Source organism: Marmota monax, unplaced genomic scaffold (assembly GCF_021218885.2).
Source record: "Marmota monax isolate L192 unplaced genomic scaffold, Marmota_monax_Labrador192_F-V1.1 WCK01_AAM20220418_F8-fsc00024, whole genome shotgun sequence".
Lineage (NCBI taxonomy): Eukaryota > Metazoa > Chordata > Mammalia > Rodentia > Sciuridae > Marmota > Marmota monax.
Genome location: NW_026695224.1, coordinates 36,364,634 through 36,385,243, shown reverse-complemented (window position 1 = coordinate 36,385,243; position 20,610 = coordinate 36,364,634). Strand labels below are relative to the sequence as shown.

Here is a 20,610-nt window from a genome sequence, read left to right as displayed (position 1 = left end):
CACCCAGTGACCTAACATCCTTCCACAAGGCCCCACTTCCTCAAAGTTCTACCACCTCCCAGGAGTAAGTGCCGCAGGCTGGAGAGCCAGCCTTCAGCACATGACCTTTTGGGAACATTTAAGATCCAAACTCTAATGTGGAGCCACCTGATTTGCTGGCGGCAGGTGTGAGACACACTGGGGATTCTGGGCTTTATCTATGGCTTCACAGCTGCTGTGAGGTGAAGGGTTTTCCTCCACCCAAGGAAACCCTAAGATTTGGCCCAAGTACCTGGAAGACAGTAGGCATCACCAAAGTGGGTACACGGGCCTGGGGAGGGGGTCAGGACATGTGGAGTTCAGTGTGTGCCAGACTGTTTGGGACACCTCTTGGATCTCTGTGCAGTCCCTTCCTGGGCATCTGGGCCGGCCCACTGGACACAGCACAGTGACACTGGGCCTGTTTCTGACTTGGCCCTAGGAGGGCCTGGTGCCCTTGGAAGCAGCTGCATGTAATCTGGCCCACACGAGACCACCGTGGTCAGGAATAGGCTGCATGGAGAACAGGCAGACCGTGCCTTGTGCACAGCTGGTGACCAGCGGATGTCAGTCTCAAGAGTGCGGCTTCGGGCTCTGAGTCATCCCAGCCAACACCGTGGGGCGTCAAAAGTCACCTGGTTAACAGGATAAACTCTATTTTGTTAAGTTTGGAGTGGTTTGTCACACAGTGACAGCTGAGACATCACCTGCACATCTGTGTTGCCATCTGCGCTGGACACCAGAGCCCAGCCTACATTAGGACCAGAACCAGAGGTGCGTGGCCCTCAGAGAACTGAAGTTCTCTGCTCGGAAGCCAGAGCTAGCCGCCCCCTCAGTCTCATTTCTTCTGCACACAAAGCTGCATGAAGGTGATGTGAAAAGGTACTGCCTACGTGGAAGCCACTTCTGGGGTACCGCCAAGCAGAGTACAGGGCATTTGGGTTTGACAACATGCCTTGGCTTACCAGACAAGGGGCCACAGGGAGGCAAAATGGAGTCTTGCCCCAGGCAAGCAATGCACACCTGTGGGAGACCAACCTTACAAGTGACTGAGTCATACTCCCCGGCTAGGTGCTGAGGCGCTCAGTCACAGAAATGTGTCAGAGCTTTCCCCATCTTCTTGGGTCCAAGGGTCCGTGTCTCGTGCATGGGTATATCTTGCTACAGCCCCATGGGTGGAGCTACGCTTACCTGTTCCTTTGTAATATAACCCCTTGCCCTGTTTAGGATAGAATCTTCCATGGAAGTGCCTTGTGTGTGTCCCCTCCTCTTACTGTGCCCTTGGGTGTGGCCTACCCAGGTGTCAGTCAACCTGCTGACAGTGGACATCATGAAGATAGACTCAGCCCCCTGAAACCTGACCCCTTGCCTCAACAAAAGGGGTCAGCCCGTGCTCTCGCTCTCTTTCTGCAGACCCTTAAGGTCAGAGGAGCCGTCACAGCGACCCCAAAGAAAAAGGTATTTTTGTCTCTTGTGTGGTTATTTTGCACAGCCAGTCAGCCCTGTTCAACTGGAGCGAACCCTGAGCCTTTTAGTCGCGAGAACAGAAACCCGGCACACACCCACCATGGGCGCCTGGGCAGTTGACTTCTTTGGGCTTCAAAAAGTCAGTTCCAACCTGACTTCTTACTCTATAGGAGGAGATGGGATGTGGGTGAGCATCTCTTCCACAAAGCCCTCTTCGGGTGCCAGTGTCACGGGACACTGGGCCTCCTGCAGCTGCAAGAAACGTCCACCAGGGGGTGCAGGGAGCCATCACACCTCACTGTCCCCAACCAGGACCTTTCCAGAAGGCTCCCTTCCTAGCCTCCCTAGATCGGGTCTCAGGCTTCAGGTCTGAAGCCAGTTACTGCACTGACCAGGGGGTGATTAGAGAGAAGCACTGAGCCTGAGCTGCCCTGAGGGGGGCCTGGGACAAGTGTGGGATTCCTCCTGAGTCCCAGGAGACACTGGGGTTCAGGGACAGGGCTTCACCCAGGCCTGGCTGGTCCTCCTCCAGCTCTCCTTCCCCACTTTAGGAGCTCCCAGGGCTGTGCCCTCGACACACCTGGCTTCCAGAACAGGCCTGGGTCAGATGCCAGCCTGGGAACCATGGCCTGTCCCCATCTGGGCCACACTGCCACCTCTCCTCACCCTTCTGAACCAGACTTTCCAGAATGAAAAAAAAAAAAAAACCTCTAGCACCAGGCAGGGTATCTGACAGCAATAGATTTATTAAGTATCCCCCAAAATATAAACACAAACCAGTAAAAAACAAAACAAACCATAAAACATCAGGCCTGGAGCCACAACTAAAGAGACAATGAGCAACACGACATGGACATGGCCTAAGTGGGAGGACAGCCCAGTGGACTCCTGTGGGGTGGGGTTGGCCGTAAATACTGAAGGACAGCGTCAGAGCGCTGGGGTGCTGCGGCCTGGGAAGCAAAGCTGGGGCAGCACTGTGGCTCCGCGGCACTGGGCCGGACGCTGCTGCCTGGCCCTGGCTGCAGTGGCCCGGCACCAGCTGAGAACGGCTTCACTTGGGGCCCTGGGCCTCGGACTCCTCCTCCTCGTCCTCGTACATCTCGCCCTCCTCCTCGGCCGTGGCGTCCTGGTACTGCTGGTACTCGGACACCAGGTCGTTCATGTTGCTCTCGGCCTCGGTGAACTCCATCTCGTCCATGCCCTCGCCCGTGTACCAGTGCAGGAAGGCCTTCCGCCGGAACATGGCCGTGAACTGCTCCGAGATGCGCTTGAACAGCTCCTGGATGGCCGTGCTGTTGCCGATGAAGGTGGAGGACATCTTGAGCCCACGCGGCGGGATGTCGCACACGGCCACCTTGACGTTGTTGGGGATCCACTCCACGAAGTAGCTGCTGTTCTTACTCTGGATGGCCAGCATCTGCTCGTCCACCTCCTTCATGGACATGCGCCCACGGAAAACGGTGGCCACGGTGAGGTAGCGGCCGTGGCGCGGGTCGCAGGCGGCCATCATGTTCTTGGCGTCGAACATCTGCTGGGTGAGCTCGGGCACGGTCAGCGCGCGGTACTGCTGGCTGCCCCGGGCGGTCAAGGGCGCGAAGCCCGGCATGAAGAAGTGCAGGCGCGGGAAGGGCACCATGTTCACGGCCAGCTTGCGCAGGTCGGCGTTGAGCTGGCCCGGGAAGCGCAGCGAGGTGGTGACCCCGCTCATGGTGGCCGACACCAGGTGGTTGAGGTCCCCGTAGGTGGGCGTGGCCAGCTTGAGGGTGCGGAAGCAGATGTCGTAGAGCGCCTCGTTGTCGATGCAGTAGGTCTCGTCCGTGTTCTCCACCAGCTGGTGGATGGACAGCGTGGCGTTGTAGGGCTCCACCACCGTGTCCGACACCTTGGGCGAGGGCACCACACTGAAGGTGTTCATGATGCGGTCGGGGTACTCCTCTCGCACCTTGCTGATGAGCAGCGTGCCCATGCCCGAGCCCGTGCCGCCGCCCAGCGAGTGGGTCAGCTGGAAGCCCTGCAGGCAGTCGCAGTTCTCGCACTCCTTGCGCACCACGTCTAGGACCGAGTCCACCAGCTCTGCGCCCTCCGTGTAGTGGCCCTTGGCCCAGTTGTTGCCGGCCCCACTCTGACCTGTGGGGTAAGAGGAGGAGGTGACAGGCAAGGGTCGAGGGTCTGCAGCCCAGACCAGCACCTGCCCGAGCACTGCAGAGGGACTTCAGAGGAGGTGCCTTCTTCTTTAAATATTTTTTATTATTTTTTTAGGTGGACACAATCTGTTTATTTTTTATTTTTATGTGGTGTTGAGGATCGACCCCAGCGCCCTGCGCATGCCAGGCGAGTGGCTACCGCTTGCGCCACATCCCCAGCCCTGCCTGCTTTCTGTAAGTGCATTCCCTGCAGGGCATTCTCCACCTGTGGGCCCTGGCCATGGAAACTGAGTGCTGGGGACTCTGGACAGGCAACTGAGACTCTGGGGTCAGTCCAGTGCCTTGTTGTCTCACAAGCGCAACCTGGGTGTCCAGCTCACCTTCCCTCCCACCCCACAGTCCCTGGTAGCTCAGGAAGTGAGGCGAGACCTCTTCCTGCATCTGTGTGAGTACAGGAATGTTGACCTCTTGCCACATGCTCATAAACAGAGTCCCCTAGAGGCCCTCAACTTCTGTCCCACCAGTTCCATATGATTCCAAAAACTTACTTGTATTTTTACTCCTCATTCTTCTTTTTTTTTTAACATTTATTTTTTACTTGTAGGTGGACATAATACCTTTATTTTATTTTTATGTGGTGCTGAGGATTGAACCCAGTGCCTCACACATGCCAGGCGAGCACTCTTTCCTCTGAGCCACAGCACCAGCCCTCCTCATTCTTCTTGAAATGCAAGAGTGGTGTTTCCCACACAGAATCCTTTCTCTGGGCCTCTAGCACCCAAGTATAAACTGGAAAGATTAGTTCCAACCTGTATGGTCCCAGCAAAAGACTTTATCCTGTTTCTGACTCACCCCCTCTGCAATGTGGGTTCACCTGCCCAGGCTGCTGGGCCCTAAGTGCATATGTAGCAGGAGAAACTTACCAAAGATGAAGTTATCAGGCCTGAAGAGGTGCCCAAAGGCCCCAGACCGGACACTGTCCATGGTTCCAGGCTCCAGATCCACCAGAATGGCCCGAGGCACATACTTGTGAGCTGAGGGGAGAGGGGGGCTCAGTAATGTGGGTCTCAAGGGCTCCTCACTTCCTTCTAAATCCTGCCATGTATAAAATGGTTGATACCTTAGATGGCAGTCAAGTTGTGCATCCCTGTGGGCAGGTTGATATTTCACCAGTTTGCTATGGAAATCACTCTGCACTGGTTACCAAACAGCCCCCAACCAAGCCCTCCAGTGAGTGGGCTCTGGGCCCTCCCCCAGCCTGCTCCTCTGGACTGTACACCTGCCCTCTTTGCCATCAGAGGTCTGCACCTCACTCTGTGCTGGCTGTCAATTGACTTGACATTTTCATTCCGTGAGTATGAATGCCCAATCTCCAGGACACCTGCTAGCCTCTGGGCCAACCAGTGGAGGCAGAGGTGTTAGGACTCTGCCCACCCAGGCACCCGGTTCCCAAAGGCAGGTGCTCACAGGAGGCCTCATTATAGTAGACGCTGATGCGTTCCAGTTGCAGGTCCGAGTCCCCCACATAGTTGCCACTGGGGTCGATGCCGTGCTCATCACTGATGACTTCCCAGAACTGCAAGGGAGGCACAGAAGAGTCAGCGAGCAGCCACATCCAAGGCTAGGACCCACCCACCTGGGGCCTTATAACTCACAGCCTATGAGTAGGAAAACCCTGTGCTCTCACCTGTCAGACAACCCACTGCCTGCATGACCAGGCTGCCCCGGGGGCCCAGGGGTAGACCAGGGCTCAGCCCCCATAAACCAGTTTCCCAGACCCAGCTTTGCACTCATGGGCAAGGAGATAACACTTCCTGGGCTATATTATTCCTTCTTTCCAGACAAGGGAAAGCAGGCCCAGATCTGTCACATCCTTTAGCCACTATGTGTGGCCCTTGGCATCAGAGTAAGCAGTGTCCAGTGCTGGGGCTCAGCCCTGCCTGTCATGGTTTGATTGTGAGTTGTCCCCTAAAAGCTCACGTGTGAGACAATGCAAGAAGGCTTAAAGGAAAAATAACTGGGTTATAGCCTTAACCCAGTCAGTGAATTGATCCCCTGATAGGATTAATTGGGTTAGCTGGAGGAGGTTGGGTCACTGGGGGCATGCCTTTGGGGTATATATTTTGCATCTGGCTGTGGAATCTCTCTCTGGTTTCTGATCATCATGTGAGCTGTTTCCCTCTGCCATACTCTTCCACCAAGATGTTCAACCTCACTTGAGCCCTGAGGAATGGAGCCAGCCTTCTATGCACTGAGACCTCTGAAACTGTGAGCCTCAAATAAACTTTTCCTCTTCTAATTGTTCTTTTCAGGTCTTTTTATTCACAGCAGCAAAAACTGACCAAAACACTGTCTTAGCCAGGCAGACCCACAGGGACCCTGGGAGCCAGTGTTAGCAAGCACCCCCAACTGAGTCTGCAGCTGGGCTACTGGGGTCCCATGTGGGAATAACTTCCCTCAGGCCACCCTCACCTGGCCGTCCACATGGAACCTGGCAAGGCTAAGGCTCATGCCCTACCACCTGCTGCACCCACCTTGGGCGGGAACACACAGTGCTTCTCAAACTCTGGTCCCACACCTGCAGCGGAGCAGGGTAGGTAGCACAGGGCTTGTGCAGTAGCACCATGATTGAGGACTCACAGCCTGGCCCCACCTCTTCCCAGCTGTGTGACCTCAGGCAGGTCACCAGGATTCTCTGTGCCCTGGTGCAGTCTGTACAGTGAGCTTGATAACAAATCTGTAGGAATACAGTGAGCTAATCTATGCAAAGCAAATTAACAGTTCATGGCAGATGGTTAGTACCATGCAGAACTGTTAGCCCACAGGCTGGCACACACCCTGGATGAGGGAGCATCAGAAGAAGTCTGCCCTCATCCCAGGGACACTTCCTTGGGGCACAGCATCTGCCTCCTAAGTCACATGTGTAAGACTCCAAGGATGTAGGCTGTGAGGCCCCTCCCGTCGCCTCCTCGGGGCTGCAGTGACTTCCAGATGAGTTACTGGTGCGAAGCCTTGGGAACAAAGGGCCTCTACATCGGAGTCATGTGCTGGTGGAAGAGAACAGTTTGCATGTGCTTCTCTATATTTGGATGTCTCTGAGAGAGACACAGAGAGCGGTGCCTGGGGTCCTGGGCTGGGAGAGAGACTGCTTTTCACAGACTATTCTTCTTTGGTACTGTGGGAATTGTCACATGAACACATTGGCTTTTAAAGTAAGATTAGTTAAAAATAAAATTTTAAAAACTCCAAAGAGTATGAAGAAAGCATTCACTAATAAAAATCAGGAAAAATGTTTCCTGGCAGCTTATCCCAAGAGACTGTTTTCAGGGGTCACCTCTCAGCAAGGATGAGACTGGATTTCTTTCCCTCTTGTGTACTTTTGTCTTTACTAAGTTTTATTGTTGTCTTAGCAATAAGTATGTGTTGATTTTCACAGATGGGTTGGAGGCATTTAGAGGTGTTCTTCTCTGACCCTGCAGGCTGTCTTAAAGAACTGTTTGGTTGCTGACCGTCCAGAGCCAGGGCCCTTGATCCATTAGTCTGGAGGGCCCCAGCCTCTGGCTACAGGGCCACCACTCACCAGTATCTGCAGAAGTGAGAGGAGCTCAACACAGTGTGTGTGTGTGACAGTGCACGCAACTCAGTCAGTGGTCGCCACATGTCCAGTGAGAAGCAGCCCTCCCCAGAGAGGACACCAGCCTCAACCTAGACAGACAATGATACCCACAAGCGACTGGCTCAGCCTTGACAAGAAAGCCTTCCACGGATGTGGGCTTCACTGGTAACAAGGTCTTCAGTGCTATTTAAAATTTTAAAACCATATGTGCAGGTAACTTAAATAAAATGGATCGGAAGAACAGAAAATTGTGTCTGGGCTTGGACAGTAGGACCAAGAAGGGAAAAATGTTTCCTCATCTGCAGTGCTTTGCTCTTTTTGGCAGAGCCTCAATATGTTGCCCAGGCTGGCCCTGAACTCCTGGGTTAAAGTGATCTTCTTTATTCCCCAGCCTTTCCCAGCAGCTGGGACTACAGATCTAAGCCACCGGACTCTGCAGTGTCTCAACTTTTCACAGGAAGAATATATCAACCATTGCATTTTTTCGTTAGTAAGAAATCGCTGGGCACAGTGCATACACCTGTGATCCTAGGGACTTGGCAGGCTGAGGCAGGACGAGAGCAAGTCTGAGGTCAGCAACTCATAAAATCGACTTGACTCAAAGTAAAAAAATCAAAGAAAAAGGCTGGGATGCAGCTCAGTGGTACAGCTCCCCTGAGTTTGCCACTCGGATTAAATCATCTAAAATAAAGTCTTATCAGTAAAGAACATTATGTAAGATGTTTAATAATCAGAGCAATAGGACTTTGAAAATCAAGTAGCATCATCACAGAAAAGACACGGCCAGACGCAGCATGGGTCCTGGGTTCTGGGCCCAGCCTCGCTTGGCGACCCCAGCTTGTTGGCCGCAGCCCGAACCTTCTCGAGGACCAGGGGGCGGGACCCCAGAGGGCAAGGGGGGGCATCCCCCTCCCATTGGCTTACAGGGCAGGCCCCGCCCTGATGCCCCGCCCAGCCCCGATGGAGGGGCGTCGCCCAGGCCTCAGGCGTTCTGTGGGGCGCAGACAAAGAGGACTGCAGGCGGGGTCCAGCGCTGCCCTGCCCTAGAGGGGAGGAGAGTGGGGTTGGGGCCTGGACCCAGCCGAGGGAGCCAGGGGGAGCCCTGGCTCGTCTGCTGGTGGTTGCGGGGGGCGGGGGCGGGTAGGTGAGTCCCCGCCCACGGTGCCGTGACCACGCCACTTCTGCAAGACCTGGATTTAAAATTCCTGCCCTGCCCTGCCCATGGCGTGATCCCAGACAAGTGACTCAGCTTCCCGGAGCTGCGGTGTTCTCATCCTGGGGGCGGGCGATGCCCACCTCGCCACAGCCTTCAAGATGACAGAAACAAAGCCACCACGACGACGGTGCTGATTCCCACAAATCACTACGGCTCTGCTGCTGCCATTCCGGAGTGCTCGCTCCTGGCCACTGACCCTATCCCTCCTCCGCCCACCCACCCCAGCCGGGCACCTCCTGGAGTCCGCGGCCCTTTGTGTTGAGCCTGGCCCACCCAGGACCCGGGAGGAGGAAAGCAGCCCCTGGCCCACCTGCAGCTAGTGGGCAGGTGAAAAGCTCCTGATCCCACCGCGGCCCATGGCAGGGACCTAGCTCCCGCTGTACCAGGGGCCAGCAACAATAGCCAGGAAATTTCCTGTGGTCTGGGGTAGATGCTGAGCAGATGAGTCCTCCACACAGGGCCCTGCCCAGGGGTCTCCAGCTTAGGACCCCTGAGAGCAGGGTTGGGGGGCTGCACAAGAGAAGTGCTAAGTTGCTTCACACTGATCACTGATCACCACAAAGGGGAGAAGGGAAAAACAAAGTATCCCCCCTCCTCCGAAAATTTGCCTCTGTTTGCTTCCCCCCCCCCCCTTTAAGTACTGAGGATTGAACCCAGGGCCTTCCATACACCAGGCAAGTGCTCTACCTCTGACCTACATCCCGAGCCCTTTTTATTTTATTGAGACAGAGTCTCACTAAATTGCTCAAACTGGTCGCAAAGGTGGGATCCTTCTGCCTCAACTGGGAATTATGGAATAGTTGGGGTTAGAGGCTGCGCTACCACACCCAGCCAGAAATATTTTTTTCTCATTGTTTTTGTTTTGGTACCAGGGATTGAACCCAGGGGCGCTTAATCACTGAGCCACAACCCCAGCTCTTTTTAATTTTTTTTATTCTGAGACAGGATCTTGCTAAATTGCTTAGGACCTCACTAAATTGCTGAGGCTGGCTTTGAACTTGTGATCCTCCTGCCTCACTCAGTCTTCTCAGCTGCTGCTGGGATCACAGGCATGCACCACCACGCCCAGCAGGGGAAATTGTTTTTAGACAAACATACATTAATAAAAACAACTCAAAAGGAATAAAAATAGGAAGCAAACCTAATATCCATAGTCCAGTGTCCGTAGACACTGTCCAGCACTCTGTAGGCTGCGTAAGGAAGTGGGTGTAGACTGTGGGTGTAGACTTTTGACTGTTTGAGCTTTTGTCTAATGTGTGCCTGTGGGATTGAAGTGCTGGGCCAGGCCTAGCAATAGCAGCAGGGTCACCAGGCAGGCCTCAGGGCTGCCAATCCTCTCCACCCAGCACTGACCTCTGACCCTCCCAGGAGCAGATGTTCAGAGCAGGCCTGGTCCCTGTGACCACAGTAAGGAGTGTTCAGCTCCTCCCATCAAGTCAGGGCAGCTGTCACTGACTGCCCCAGGAGTCCTGATTAGATCTGAGAACCCCAGCCCTCAAGCCTCCCCTCCCCCAGTATCCCTCCTAGAGGGACACAGATGTCTCTTCTGGTGATTAGAGGATCTCCCCGTACTGCCCCACCCCCTTCAGAGGCATCTCCACCCTAGAGCCAAACTTGCAATTTACATGTCAGCCACGTGGCTGCCCCAGCCCATTGTAATTAGCTTTTTGTTCCTGCCTGGTTACCATGGCAACAGCCTCCAGGGGAAGTTCTGGTCCGACCCCTTCCCCTCCAGGAACTATCTCCCCCAAGGCCCTCTTGGGAACTAGCTCCACAGCAACCCTGAGCTGGGTCCCTGGCTTCGGTCCTGACAAAGCCACCTCCCTCCACACTGTTGTTCTAAGGGTAGACCCTTCCACCCCCCCAGCCCAAGCCCCAGCTCTGCAAGGGACAGAGCTAAGGGGTCAGCCAGCTGCCTTCCACCTGCTGTGTGACCTTGGGCAGGGGACAGCCTTCCAGGACTTGGGGACAGGAACGGCTATCTCACAGTCCGGGTGGGGATGAGGACACCTGAAGTTCCCTGCAGAGGCGCACACCAAACCGTTCCTTGCCTCAGCCTCGACATCTGTGAGGTGAACTAACAAGGAGAAATGCAGAGGGAGGCTGCAGCCCCCGCACCTGCAGCTACCCTTTGTCCCAGTGTCCAAGCTGCAGGAGTAGACCCTGGGTGGGCGCCGTCCAGGGAGGTATCGGGCCTTTGTCCAGAAAGAGCAGGGTTGAGGGAAGAGTCCAGTTCTGGACCAAGGTCACCCAATTCCTCCAACAAAGGAATAGGGTGGGGCTAGGAAGCCAGGGTTTTCAGAACAGGGTTGGGGACAGGAGGGCGGCTCTGTCCCTTGGAGGACATCCCGTTCTTTCAGTGGAGGTTTGGGCAGAGGGAATCATCATAGCTTTGGGGGAGAGCCCCACCCAAAGCTGCTCAACCTATCCATCTCACTCAAGGCTAAGGTGCGGCCCCAAAGAGGGCCACGCCCAGACAGTCCCCCCAGCAGGCCTGCTGAGGCCGCGGGGGGAGGGAGAAGGTGTAGATGGAGCTGAGGTTTAGCAGCTGGCGTGGGCTGCCCGCCAACAGGCCGAGGTCACCTGGGCAGGGGCAGAGGAAAGGCGCGGGTGGGAATCACAGGGCGAGGATTTCGACGCCCCTGCCGCCCGGCGGGGTACCGCGCTCATCCCTTTGTTCCGGGCTGGGAGCGGCGGGAGCGGCGCGGGGTGCAGCCCGGGGTGCACCACGCCTCGCTCCCCGGAGCCGCCGCGCCGTGGGGGTCCCCGGGATGAGCGCCGGGATGCAGGGCGGGCGGGGGCGACGCGTGGCCTCACCTTGGCCCCGATCTGGTTGCCGCACTGGCCGGCCTGGATGTGCACGATCTCCCTCATGCTGGCTGCGTCTGGCGGGCGGCGGCGAGCGCAAGCGGACAGTCGGGCGGGCTGCAGAGGGTCGGCGGCCCCCGCCACCAGCTCTTATAGCGCCGGCCCCGCCCCCGCCGGCCTGACATCAGCGGGCGCGGCCAATCCCAGGGCGCCGCCGCAGAATGCGGCACCGGCTCTGCAGCATCAGCACCGCACATCCCGGCTCCGCCCGCGCAATGCGGCTCCTACTCCCGCCGCCGGGACTAGGCCGGGCCCGGCGCCTCCGAAAGGAGGGGCTGGCTCCCAGAGGGTCCGGTTGTGCGAGTGGGGACTCCAGGGAGGACAATAGAGCTCCCCTGGGCCCTTGGACATCCCTCCCCGAGGCAGCTGCCCTGTTGGGTTCCACCACTGCTGCAGCCCCACCCTGAGGCTTTGTGAGTAGGGTCTTTCTTCTCATCCGCTTAGGAACAAACCCCCGTCTTCCTGGATCCCTATCTTGTGGCAGACAAGGTATTCTGGTCTCTGCCAGGTTTGTAGGGGTGGGCGAGGCAGGAACCCACTAAGCAGGCCACCTGCAAGAAAGCGAGCTTCAGACAGGACCCAGAAACATCCGAGTTAGGAGACTAGGGGAACAGAAGGGCAGCAGGTGATGTATGCAACTCAGAGTCCCTGACCTGGCAACGGAAGGTGCCACCTGCCCTTCCTCCCCGAGGGTGGCCATGAGGAGGCATTGCACTCCTGGGCATTCCCAGCGCCTGGCATGCAGCCCTTGCTCCATGAATATCCGCCTCAGGAATCGTCCTAAAGGTACATAAGCCAGGCACTGGACCTACCAGGGCAAAAGACAGAGGACAGCAGTTTCTGACCCATTCCCTGATGTCACCTGTATCCTTGAACTCTTGGTATAAGTGAGGGTAGGGAGGGGACCTGGAGCCATCTGGAACCACCTACTTAAGGAGACTGTCAGAAGAGGAAGGAGAGGATGCATCTGCCATGCATCATTCTATTCATACATACTGCTGGTTTAATATTCATCTAGGGTTAGATATTCCAATGACACCTTATAATGAGGTCCTCATGGAACTTTGATGACAGAAATCCCTTAAGAAGGGTCTCAGGCAGCACCACAGTGTGTAGACCCTCAAGCATCATTCACTTCAAAGCCAGCAGCTGAGAACAAGCTGCAGGCGCCTGTGCCCTCCATTCTGTGCAGGAGTGCTGTGTGTTGTAGTTGCGTCTCTCTCCTCTCTCGGGAGAAGCTCCCTGGTTTGGCAAGCATAGAAATGGGTCTTTTGTTCTCAAGAGACGCCCCTCCCCCACAGTTTGTCCATGATGTGGCTTTCCGTGGTTGGTTTCCAGCTGTCCCCATTCAAGGAGTCCTGGGTGAGTATTTGGCTGTGCCTCCTTGTCCGAGCAAGGGAAGAAGCTTGGAACCATCCATAGGCCTGGACTCCCTCTCTGCCAGGATGGCATCAGACCAAGCCAGCTCCCCCTCTGTCCCCAGAGGGCTCTGGTGCCAGGCTGAAGGCTGACTCACTGTTCTGTCTCCCAGCAGAGACTGGCCTTGCCGGGAACCAGCAGTCTGGGCTGCAGCTGACAGCGTGGTGGGGGCTGCTTACTAGACCTGTCTGGGAGAAGGTTAACAGGACATGATAGCTCCCACCAAGCCTACCCCAGGGAGGAGGTCTGCTGATGTCCAGTGTCTGTGCAGGAAAATTAGGTGGGCTTAGTGAGAAGCCCAGTTTTCTTCAGAAGAGGGGCACAGGGGTCCACAACTCTCTCTAAAACCAAGCAGTATAGTTCACCCCAAGATGCCCACTGCCCTGGACTCGGTTTTGGACATCCTGAGTCCCTAGACAACCTCACCCCGTCCTCAGAGGCCTTGTCTAAAAATTTCCCCAGGGCTGGCAGAGCACTGACCCAGCTCCCAGGAGGACAGTGACTAGCAGAGAAAAGACCCCAATCCCTGTTCCACCCCGGGGCCACAGGCCCCTCTGGGCATCTCATAGTAGATGAGGATGGTCCCATTCACTGTGTGCCATAGCTGTGGGGTTGCAGGGATGAGGCCAGGAAAGGGGCATGCTCTGGCTGGGGTCAGCCGTCTGCACCTCAGGGGCTGGGACTGGGTGGTGCTGCTACTGCCAGTGTAGAGCTGGGCCAGAGGCATTCTGGGCAGTATGAGTCTTGTCACCATGGAGGTGACTGGGGGAAGGGGCTGCTGAACACGTGTCCTTGGCTCTGTATTGCGGTTTGTAGCCACAGAGAGACAAATGGCCAAGAAGGAGCTGAGGCCTGAAGTCGATACACTCTTCCTATGGACACTGGAGGCCTCTGGAACTGTGGTCTCCTCCCCTGGGTAGACAGTCATGATTTCTGGGATTCCTTTCTCCCCATCATAACTACTGTCCCTGCCTTCCCTCCACCCAGATTTCAAGCAGCTTCTGGAAGAGTCCAGGAGGTGGTGGTGAGGCAGCACCTGAGCACAGCATTATTACCCATTGTTTCCTGGCCCTGCACTCCCAGGCACTGGCCACTGATTCAGACTGGCAGCCTCTCCTGCAGCCAGAGCGTGCCTTTGCTGGATCCCCATGCCTGGGGTGAGTGTGGTGCTGGATTCCCAACTCTCGGGTTTCCTCTGAGCCTGCAAACTGGCTGGGTGCTCAGCCCCACTCTGGTGGACACCCCTGTGCAATAGGCCCATTCTGCAAATCCAGTCCCCTAGCTCACTTCTGAAAGCAGCCTGCTGCACAGCTGTGGCTGGATCTTTCTGCTCACAAAGCCCTTTCTCCTGAGGCCCTGAACAGCAGCAGGGTCCCTTTTCCATGGCTTCCTGTCCCAGCTGCTGAGGGCACAAGCCCCAAGAGCTGGCAGTAAGAACCAAGTGATGGTGGGCATTGCCTAGTCACAGGCAGAAGCAGAAATCCCTAGGACAGAGAATGTCTCTTTAGGATCCTAGGATCTGCCCCTGCTGCCCAGTAACCAAGCCCCTCCCCTCCCCAACTTCCTCCATTTCCCACAACTTCATTTGAGGGGGTGGTTTCTGGAGGTCACACTTACCCCTCTTCCTGTCCCCGGTCTGTGCTTTCACACCTTTAGAGATCATCTAGTCTGTCCTTTGGCAAATGGGACCAAGAAGGGAAGGGCCTATCCAAGGCCACACAGGACTCGGGCCACTGGATACCTTTGTCTTACTCTGCCCAGCATCCCGGCCTTGATTCCAGAAGCCACCCTCCCTGCTCACCAGGAGCACAGCAGCACCTCCTTGAGGGTCAGGCGGAGCTCCCGGCTGCGGAAGGCATAGATGAGAGGGTCCACAATGGAGTTGCATATAATGAGGGCCAGGAACAGGTTGAAGTTCTTGAAGACACAGCTGCAGGCAGGGTGCTGGGGGCAGAGAACGATGAGGGTGAGGTGCAGGAAAAAGGGGCCCCAGCACAGGAAGAAAACACCCAGGAGAGTAGTGAGGGTCACAGCACCCTTCAGGCGGAAGCCCTGGTGCACTGGTCGCTGCATCTTGTGGAGCTGGGCGATGCCCTGGGCATGCTGGCACGCCCGGGCAAGCATGTGGATGTAGAGAGCTGCCATGAGTGCCAGCATAGCCAGAAAGAAGGTGACGAGACAAAGCAGGACAGCTGCGTGGTTGTAGTAGGTGATGAAGAGGGTGCTGGAGAGGATGCTGGCCGCCCAGATTGCCACGATGGCCCACCGTGCGCGGGGCAGCGTCACAATGCTGTGATAGCGTAGTGCATAGAAGATGGAGATGTAGCGGTCCACAGCAATGGCCCCCAGAAAGCAGAGGCTGGACACCATGGAGCCACAGGTGAGCACGTCCATGACATTGTCCAGCTGCTGCACCACAGCGGCTGGCATTGCCAGGGCGCCCACCTCCAGCAGCAGGAAGATGGCAGTCTCCAGCACACTGCTGGTGCTCACCAGCAGGTCAGACAGGGCCAGGCAGCAGATGAAGCAGTACATGGGAGAGTGCAGGTTGCGGTTCTTGGCGATGGCAACCACTACCAGCATGTTCTCCACGAAGCTCACCAGCCCCAGGCCAAGGAAGAGCCCGTCAGGAACGGACACCAGCAGGCACTGGGGGCCCGTCTGGTTGGTGGCCAGCCGGAGCTGAGGGGTGGCCGTAGGGGTGGAGTTGAGAGAGCCCAGGAGCCTCCTCTGAACAGGCATAGTCCTGTCCTCAGAGCAGGAGGGGCGGATGGAGGGTCCCAGACTCCACTGTGTCAGGCTCCAGGCACCAGCTCAGCTCATGGTGCGTCGGGTGTCACTCACACCTGTCCTGTTCCATCCCACTCTCACACTCGCACTCACCCTCTCCCTGGCTGGACAAAGGTTGGCCTAGGCATGGCCCCAGTAGAGTCCAGAGACCTCCTGGCTGGGACCCTGAGTTCTGCGGTGTGGACCTTCTGCTCCCGGAATCTCAGTTCACAGTGCCAATGAAGCTGGTCATCCACTGCACTGCCAACCTCTTCTCTGGAGGCTGCTCTGGTGGGGACATCATCTGCTCCGGGAGCCTCTAGGTCACCTGCCTCTGATAACTCTGCCTGGCCTCCTGCCTCCCTGGGCCAGGGGTAGGCTGAGGTCCCAGGAAGAATGGAGCCTTTCTTTAAAGTTGTCCGCGGAGCCCCTCCTCCAGAGGGTGGCACATGATGGGCGTGCGACTGAGCTGCGTGAGCACCCCGGGACCGGCCGCCAGGGGTGTGAGCGGCACCCAGCAGGCGCCAGAGCCCAAGGACCCCTGGGCACAGCGCGGGGTCAAAGCCATGCTGACCTTCCCCGTGCTCCTGCCCCTGCGTCATCAGTCCTGCCTCTGAGGACCCCCCTGCGCCCCCTTCTGAGAAACTTCTAATTCTCCTGCAGCCTCATCGCGGCTTCCCTGCGTTCCCTGGTGCCACTGGGCTCTGCTTCATGGTGGGAGCAGCTGCCAGCCCACCCTGCCAGGCAGGAGGCACGTCGCCTCTGGGGCATTTTTAAATTTTTTATACTTTTATTTCCTGTGTTTATTTTTATGTGGTGCTGAGGGTGGAACCCAGCGCCCCGCATGTGCTGACAGAGTGCTCTACCGCTGAGCCCCAGCCCAGCCCCTTTGTTGTTATTTTTGTAGGCAGGGGCGCCCTGAATTGTCCACCACCGTGCTGGCTTTATAAATTTCATCCTTTTTAAATATTTTTTTAAAAATTTCAGTTGTAGATAGACAATACCTTTTTATTTATTTATGCGGTGCTGAGGGTGGAACCCAGGGTCTCACACATGCTATGCAGCCACTCTACCATGGAGCCACCACCCCAGCCCCATCTTTCTTTCTTTTTAAATTTTTGCTGAGAGTGGAGCCCAAGGCTAGTGCTCTACCAGAGCCACACCTGCATCCTGAGAACTTGTAAAATGATCAAAATCTCAAGAAACAGTTGGCAAGGCAGGAGCCACAGCCTGAGCAGAGGTCAGCACTAGACGTACCCCACAGGAGCACCTTGCCATGCCAGAGCGGCCACAGCCCCCAACTGTAGCGCTGCTGGGGCTGTGGGGGGCCGTTCTCCTGGCGGCTGGCCAGATGCATCCTGCTGAGGTCTACCAGCACCTGTCACCATGCGGACTTGCTCACTCCCTGGGGCACCAGCTGCAGCTGCCTACCCCTCCCTGGTGGCACCCCCATTCATGCTGTGGGCATACAGGACCTGGAGCTGGGGACCACATCAGGGCACTCTTGTCTCTGGCCTTAGTGGGCCACAGCCAGGGATGGAACCTTGAGAACCATTTACAGCCCTTGCCTGGGTGGGGAAGGCAGTCCTGCTCCCATTTGGGTATCTGCTAGGCTCTCTCCAGGGTGCCCCAGCACTTTCTCGGGCAAGATGTGTTTGTGTCTTGCATTACTGAAGACTGTACCCAGGGTCTCGCACATGCTAGGTAAGCCCTCTACCAATAAGCCATATCCCCAGCCCATTTAAAAAAAAAATATTTAGATTCTATTTTGTGGTACTAGGGATTGAATCCAGGAGTGCTCTGACACTGAACTATATCCCTAGACCTTTTTTTTATTTATTGTGTGTTTATTTATTGGCTGTACTAGGAAATGAACCCAGAGGCCCTCTACCACTGGACCACACCCCCAGCCCTTTTAATTTTATTTTGAAGCAGGGTCTTGCTAAATTGCAAAGGTTGGCTTTGAAGCTGTGATCCTCCTGCCTTGGCCTCACAGCCTCATGGCCTCACTGAGATGATGGGTGTGACCACTGCACCTAGCAACCCTGAGGTGTTTTGAAAGCACTTGTTTCTGCAGTACGTGTGTTAGAATCCATTCTCTCACTCCTTCATCTATCCCACTGCCAGACAGCCTCGGGCCACACCATGCCCGAACACCAGTGTGTGAAAGCACAGGACAGTGCCCACTAACCCTGGTGGGACTCTCCTTACAACCCCACCCTGCAACTCACCAACTCCTCGTGTTTACTGTGGAGCACTTAAGTACAACACAGATGGAAACCCACAGATGACAAACATCAGAATGATGGCTTCCCCAGCCTGAGGACAGCCAGGAAGCAGCACCCAGACCCACAGATTGCAGAGTGGCCCGCGCCAGAACAGCCTCAGGTCCCTTCCTGCCTGCTCTTGCAAGCCACTGTCCTGACCTCAACACCACAGGTGAATTTTGCCTTTCTTGGAATGTCATATAAATGGAACCTTCTGGTTGGTATTTTGACTCACACTGAGATTCATCCTTTTTATTGCAGGTAATTAAAATCCTCCCACTTAGACCGTGTGGTGTCCATTATGTGAGCAGATCATGCTTGGCATTTGGACAGCTTCCAGCTACTCGGGACGGCCCAAGGTGGCGTTGGAGGCTTGGCGCACATCCCCTGGGGAACAAGGGGCAATGTTGGTGCCACAAGGTGTCCATCCTTAGTGGATCTGGCCGTTTTCCATGTTGGTGGACTGCTTCTTTCTGGCAGCTCACCAGTCCCACAAGCCTCCACGGAGAGCCCGCATGGAGAACAGGGCCCACATACTGCCATACCCTGAGCTCAGCTCTTTGCCTCCATGACCTCTGCCCCTCATTGAGAATGGCCCAGGGGAGCGGGTTCCAGCACGAGGGCTGTGCTGCAGCACTGGCCCAAAGCCACGTGCAGCCCAGGCAGCAGCAGCTGCAGACCACTGTGCACCTCGGGGCAGCGGCGGGCAGCCCGCCCCCGCCCCCTGCTTCAGGGCCCCTTAACAGGGATGTGGATTTCCACTTCCATGAACAAGGCCTTTGAGAGGGATGTTTCTCCCCATCCCTCCTCTGCCAAGCCTGAGACTTCAAAGGCATGAGACTGGGGTAGCCTTTGGCAGAGGTGACCACATCCTTCCTCCCACGAGACCCAGTTGGCAGGCATAAGAAACAAGACAACCCTGCCTCAGGACTCCCTGTCTTGGACCTCACTGGACACTCCTGCTGCAGGCTTCGTGGGAAGGAGCCCAGTACAGCTGAGCTGGAGACAGTCACCTTTTGGCTTGTGACAGCAGGGAAAGTGGAGAGAGCAGCCTCGGGCTGTCTGTGCCCAGATGAGGCCAGATGGTGCTAAGGCTGAGTGTGCCCTGACCTGGATGTCCTGGCGCCCAGTGCAGCTCCCAGTCTTGCCCCAGATGGACATACTTGGCCCTCACAGAGTATCCTGGTTCCCACAGGAGGGCAGTGCACAGCAGGCCTGCCCCACACGGGGATAGTGGGGCCACTACCTGACCCTCATGCCCAAGCACAGCTTCTCAGGAAGGGTGCTGGCCACATCTTGGCAATGTCAGCCTCCTCTGAAGTCCCTGTCTGGAAGGTGACAGGGAGGTTTGCTCCTGGGTGCCCACCTTGTCTAGCTCCGGTGAGAAAGGCCACAGCTGGTCAGCCACCCTGCCCATCACCCAGGGCCTCCTGCTGAGGCCGAGTGGTCCAAAGAGGAGCCAGGCCTGCTTGGCAGCTAGGCCTTCGTGGCTGTTCAGAGACGTGAGCAACTCTAGAAGAGTGCTCAGCTGTAGCACTGCTTAAGCCCAAGTGGCACCATGAGGTGCTGTGGGCTCAGGGCCTCAGGAAGCAGGCCTGCAGCTGAGCCGGTCCCTCAAGCCCAGGGCCCTTCTCTCTGCTTCACTAATGCTAGAGTGCTGGCCGTTCATTTCAGAGTTCACTGGCTCCTGGATGCAGGATCACTGCTGTGGCTCCAGATATCAGATATCTGGATTTAAGGCAGGAAGAGGAAGGGTACCCTGCTTGCCTGTCATTTTCAGAGAACAAACCCTTTTCAGTAGATTCCCCCCCCCCCAAGCCCACCCCAGCTGTGGAAGCTCGGGTGCTGCCCAACCTGGAGATGGGTGCAATCCCCTACCAAACCCCGTTAGGCCAACATTAAAATTTGGGATTGCACCTCTTCCTGGCCCCTCTTGGGGCAGAAGATCAGCACTGTGAAGGGGGCCCAGGAGAGAACTGGCACAGCTCACAACCCCTCAGTTTCCTGACCCTTCCAGAACTAGACAGGATATTCATTTGTTGGTTACTAGGGACTGAAAAGCATGCTATCCCTGAGCTACATCCCTAGCCCTAACCTCAGCCTCCTGAGTCGCTGGGATTACAGGTGTGGCCAACATGCCTGGCTTGGGTCACATGATCTGTCCCTCCAGTGGTTAGGCACAATGGCACTGAGGCTCTGGTGTGCACTGGCTGTGTGGCCAGCTGTGAGCCAACCTGGGGGTCTTACTGGAGCTCCCAGTTATCCCCAGAACAAATGTCCATTAACCTGTCATAGACCCCCCAATCTGCCTCAACAACTTTCTTCCTAAACTTGCTTTTTGGGCTTCTCCTTCACCTCTGGACACTGCCCCTGAAGCTTCCCAGCTTCCTTCCTTCTCTCCCTGTCTCCTCCCCTCCCCTCCCCTCCCTCCTGCCTTCCTTCCCTGCTGTGCTGGGGATGGGGCCCGGAGCCTTGTACATGCCAGCCCAGTGCTCTACCCCTCAGCTGCGTCTCAGCCCTCCAGTTTCCTAATACAGTACGGGGCTGGGGCTGGGGCTGGGGCTCCAAGGTAGAATGTGTGCTCAGAAAGTTCAAAACTCGCAAGTTTGGAGAGGCCGCAGCGTCCAGCTGAGGGACCCCCCCCCACATTATCCCCAACTGCTCGAAAAGAACTGGGCTGTGACCTGAAGGCCAGCCATGCAGACACCTCTTCTCAGTACAAGCCTGGAGATCCCACACCACCAGGGATCCCCCTGGAGCCCTGTGTCCATATTCCGGTGTGGGCCGCACGTGGGCCAGGGCTGGCTCTGACTCCTGAGTGCTGAG

At 56.4% G+C, this 20,610-nt stretch overlaps 2 protein-coding genes across 2 annotated transcripts; both read right to left on the bottom strand.

Moving 5' to 3' along the window:
- Positions 1-2,213: 2,213 nt before the first annotated feature.
- Positions 2,214-11,427, bottom strand: Tubb3 (tubulin beta 3 class III). Its single transcript, XM_046434746.2, has 4 exons — positions 11,279-11,427; positions 5,097-5,205; positions 4,553-4,663; positions 2,214-3,612 (listed from the first exon to the last, which is right to left on the bottom strand). Exons 1-4 carry the CDS (start codon positions 11,333-11,335, stop codon positions 2,537-2,539), a joined length of 1,353 nt encoding a protein of 450 aa, XP_046290702.1. The 5' UTR covers positions 11,336-11,427; the 3' UTR covers positions 2,214-2,536.
- Positions 11,428-11,515: 88 nt separating this feature from the next.
- Positions 11,516-20,549, bottom strand: Mc1r (melanocortin 1 receptor). Its single transcript, XM_046434748.2, has 2 exons — positions 14,550-20,549; positions 11,516-12,936 (listed from the first exon to the last, which is right to left on the bottom strand). Coding segments are annotated over exons 1-2 (942 nt in total). The 5' UTR covers positions 15,491-20,549; the 3' UTR covers positions 11,516-12,935.
- Between the last annotated feature and the right edge of the window lie 61 nt (positions 20,550-20,610).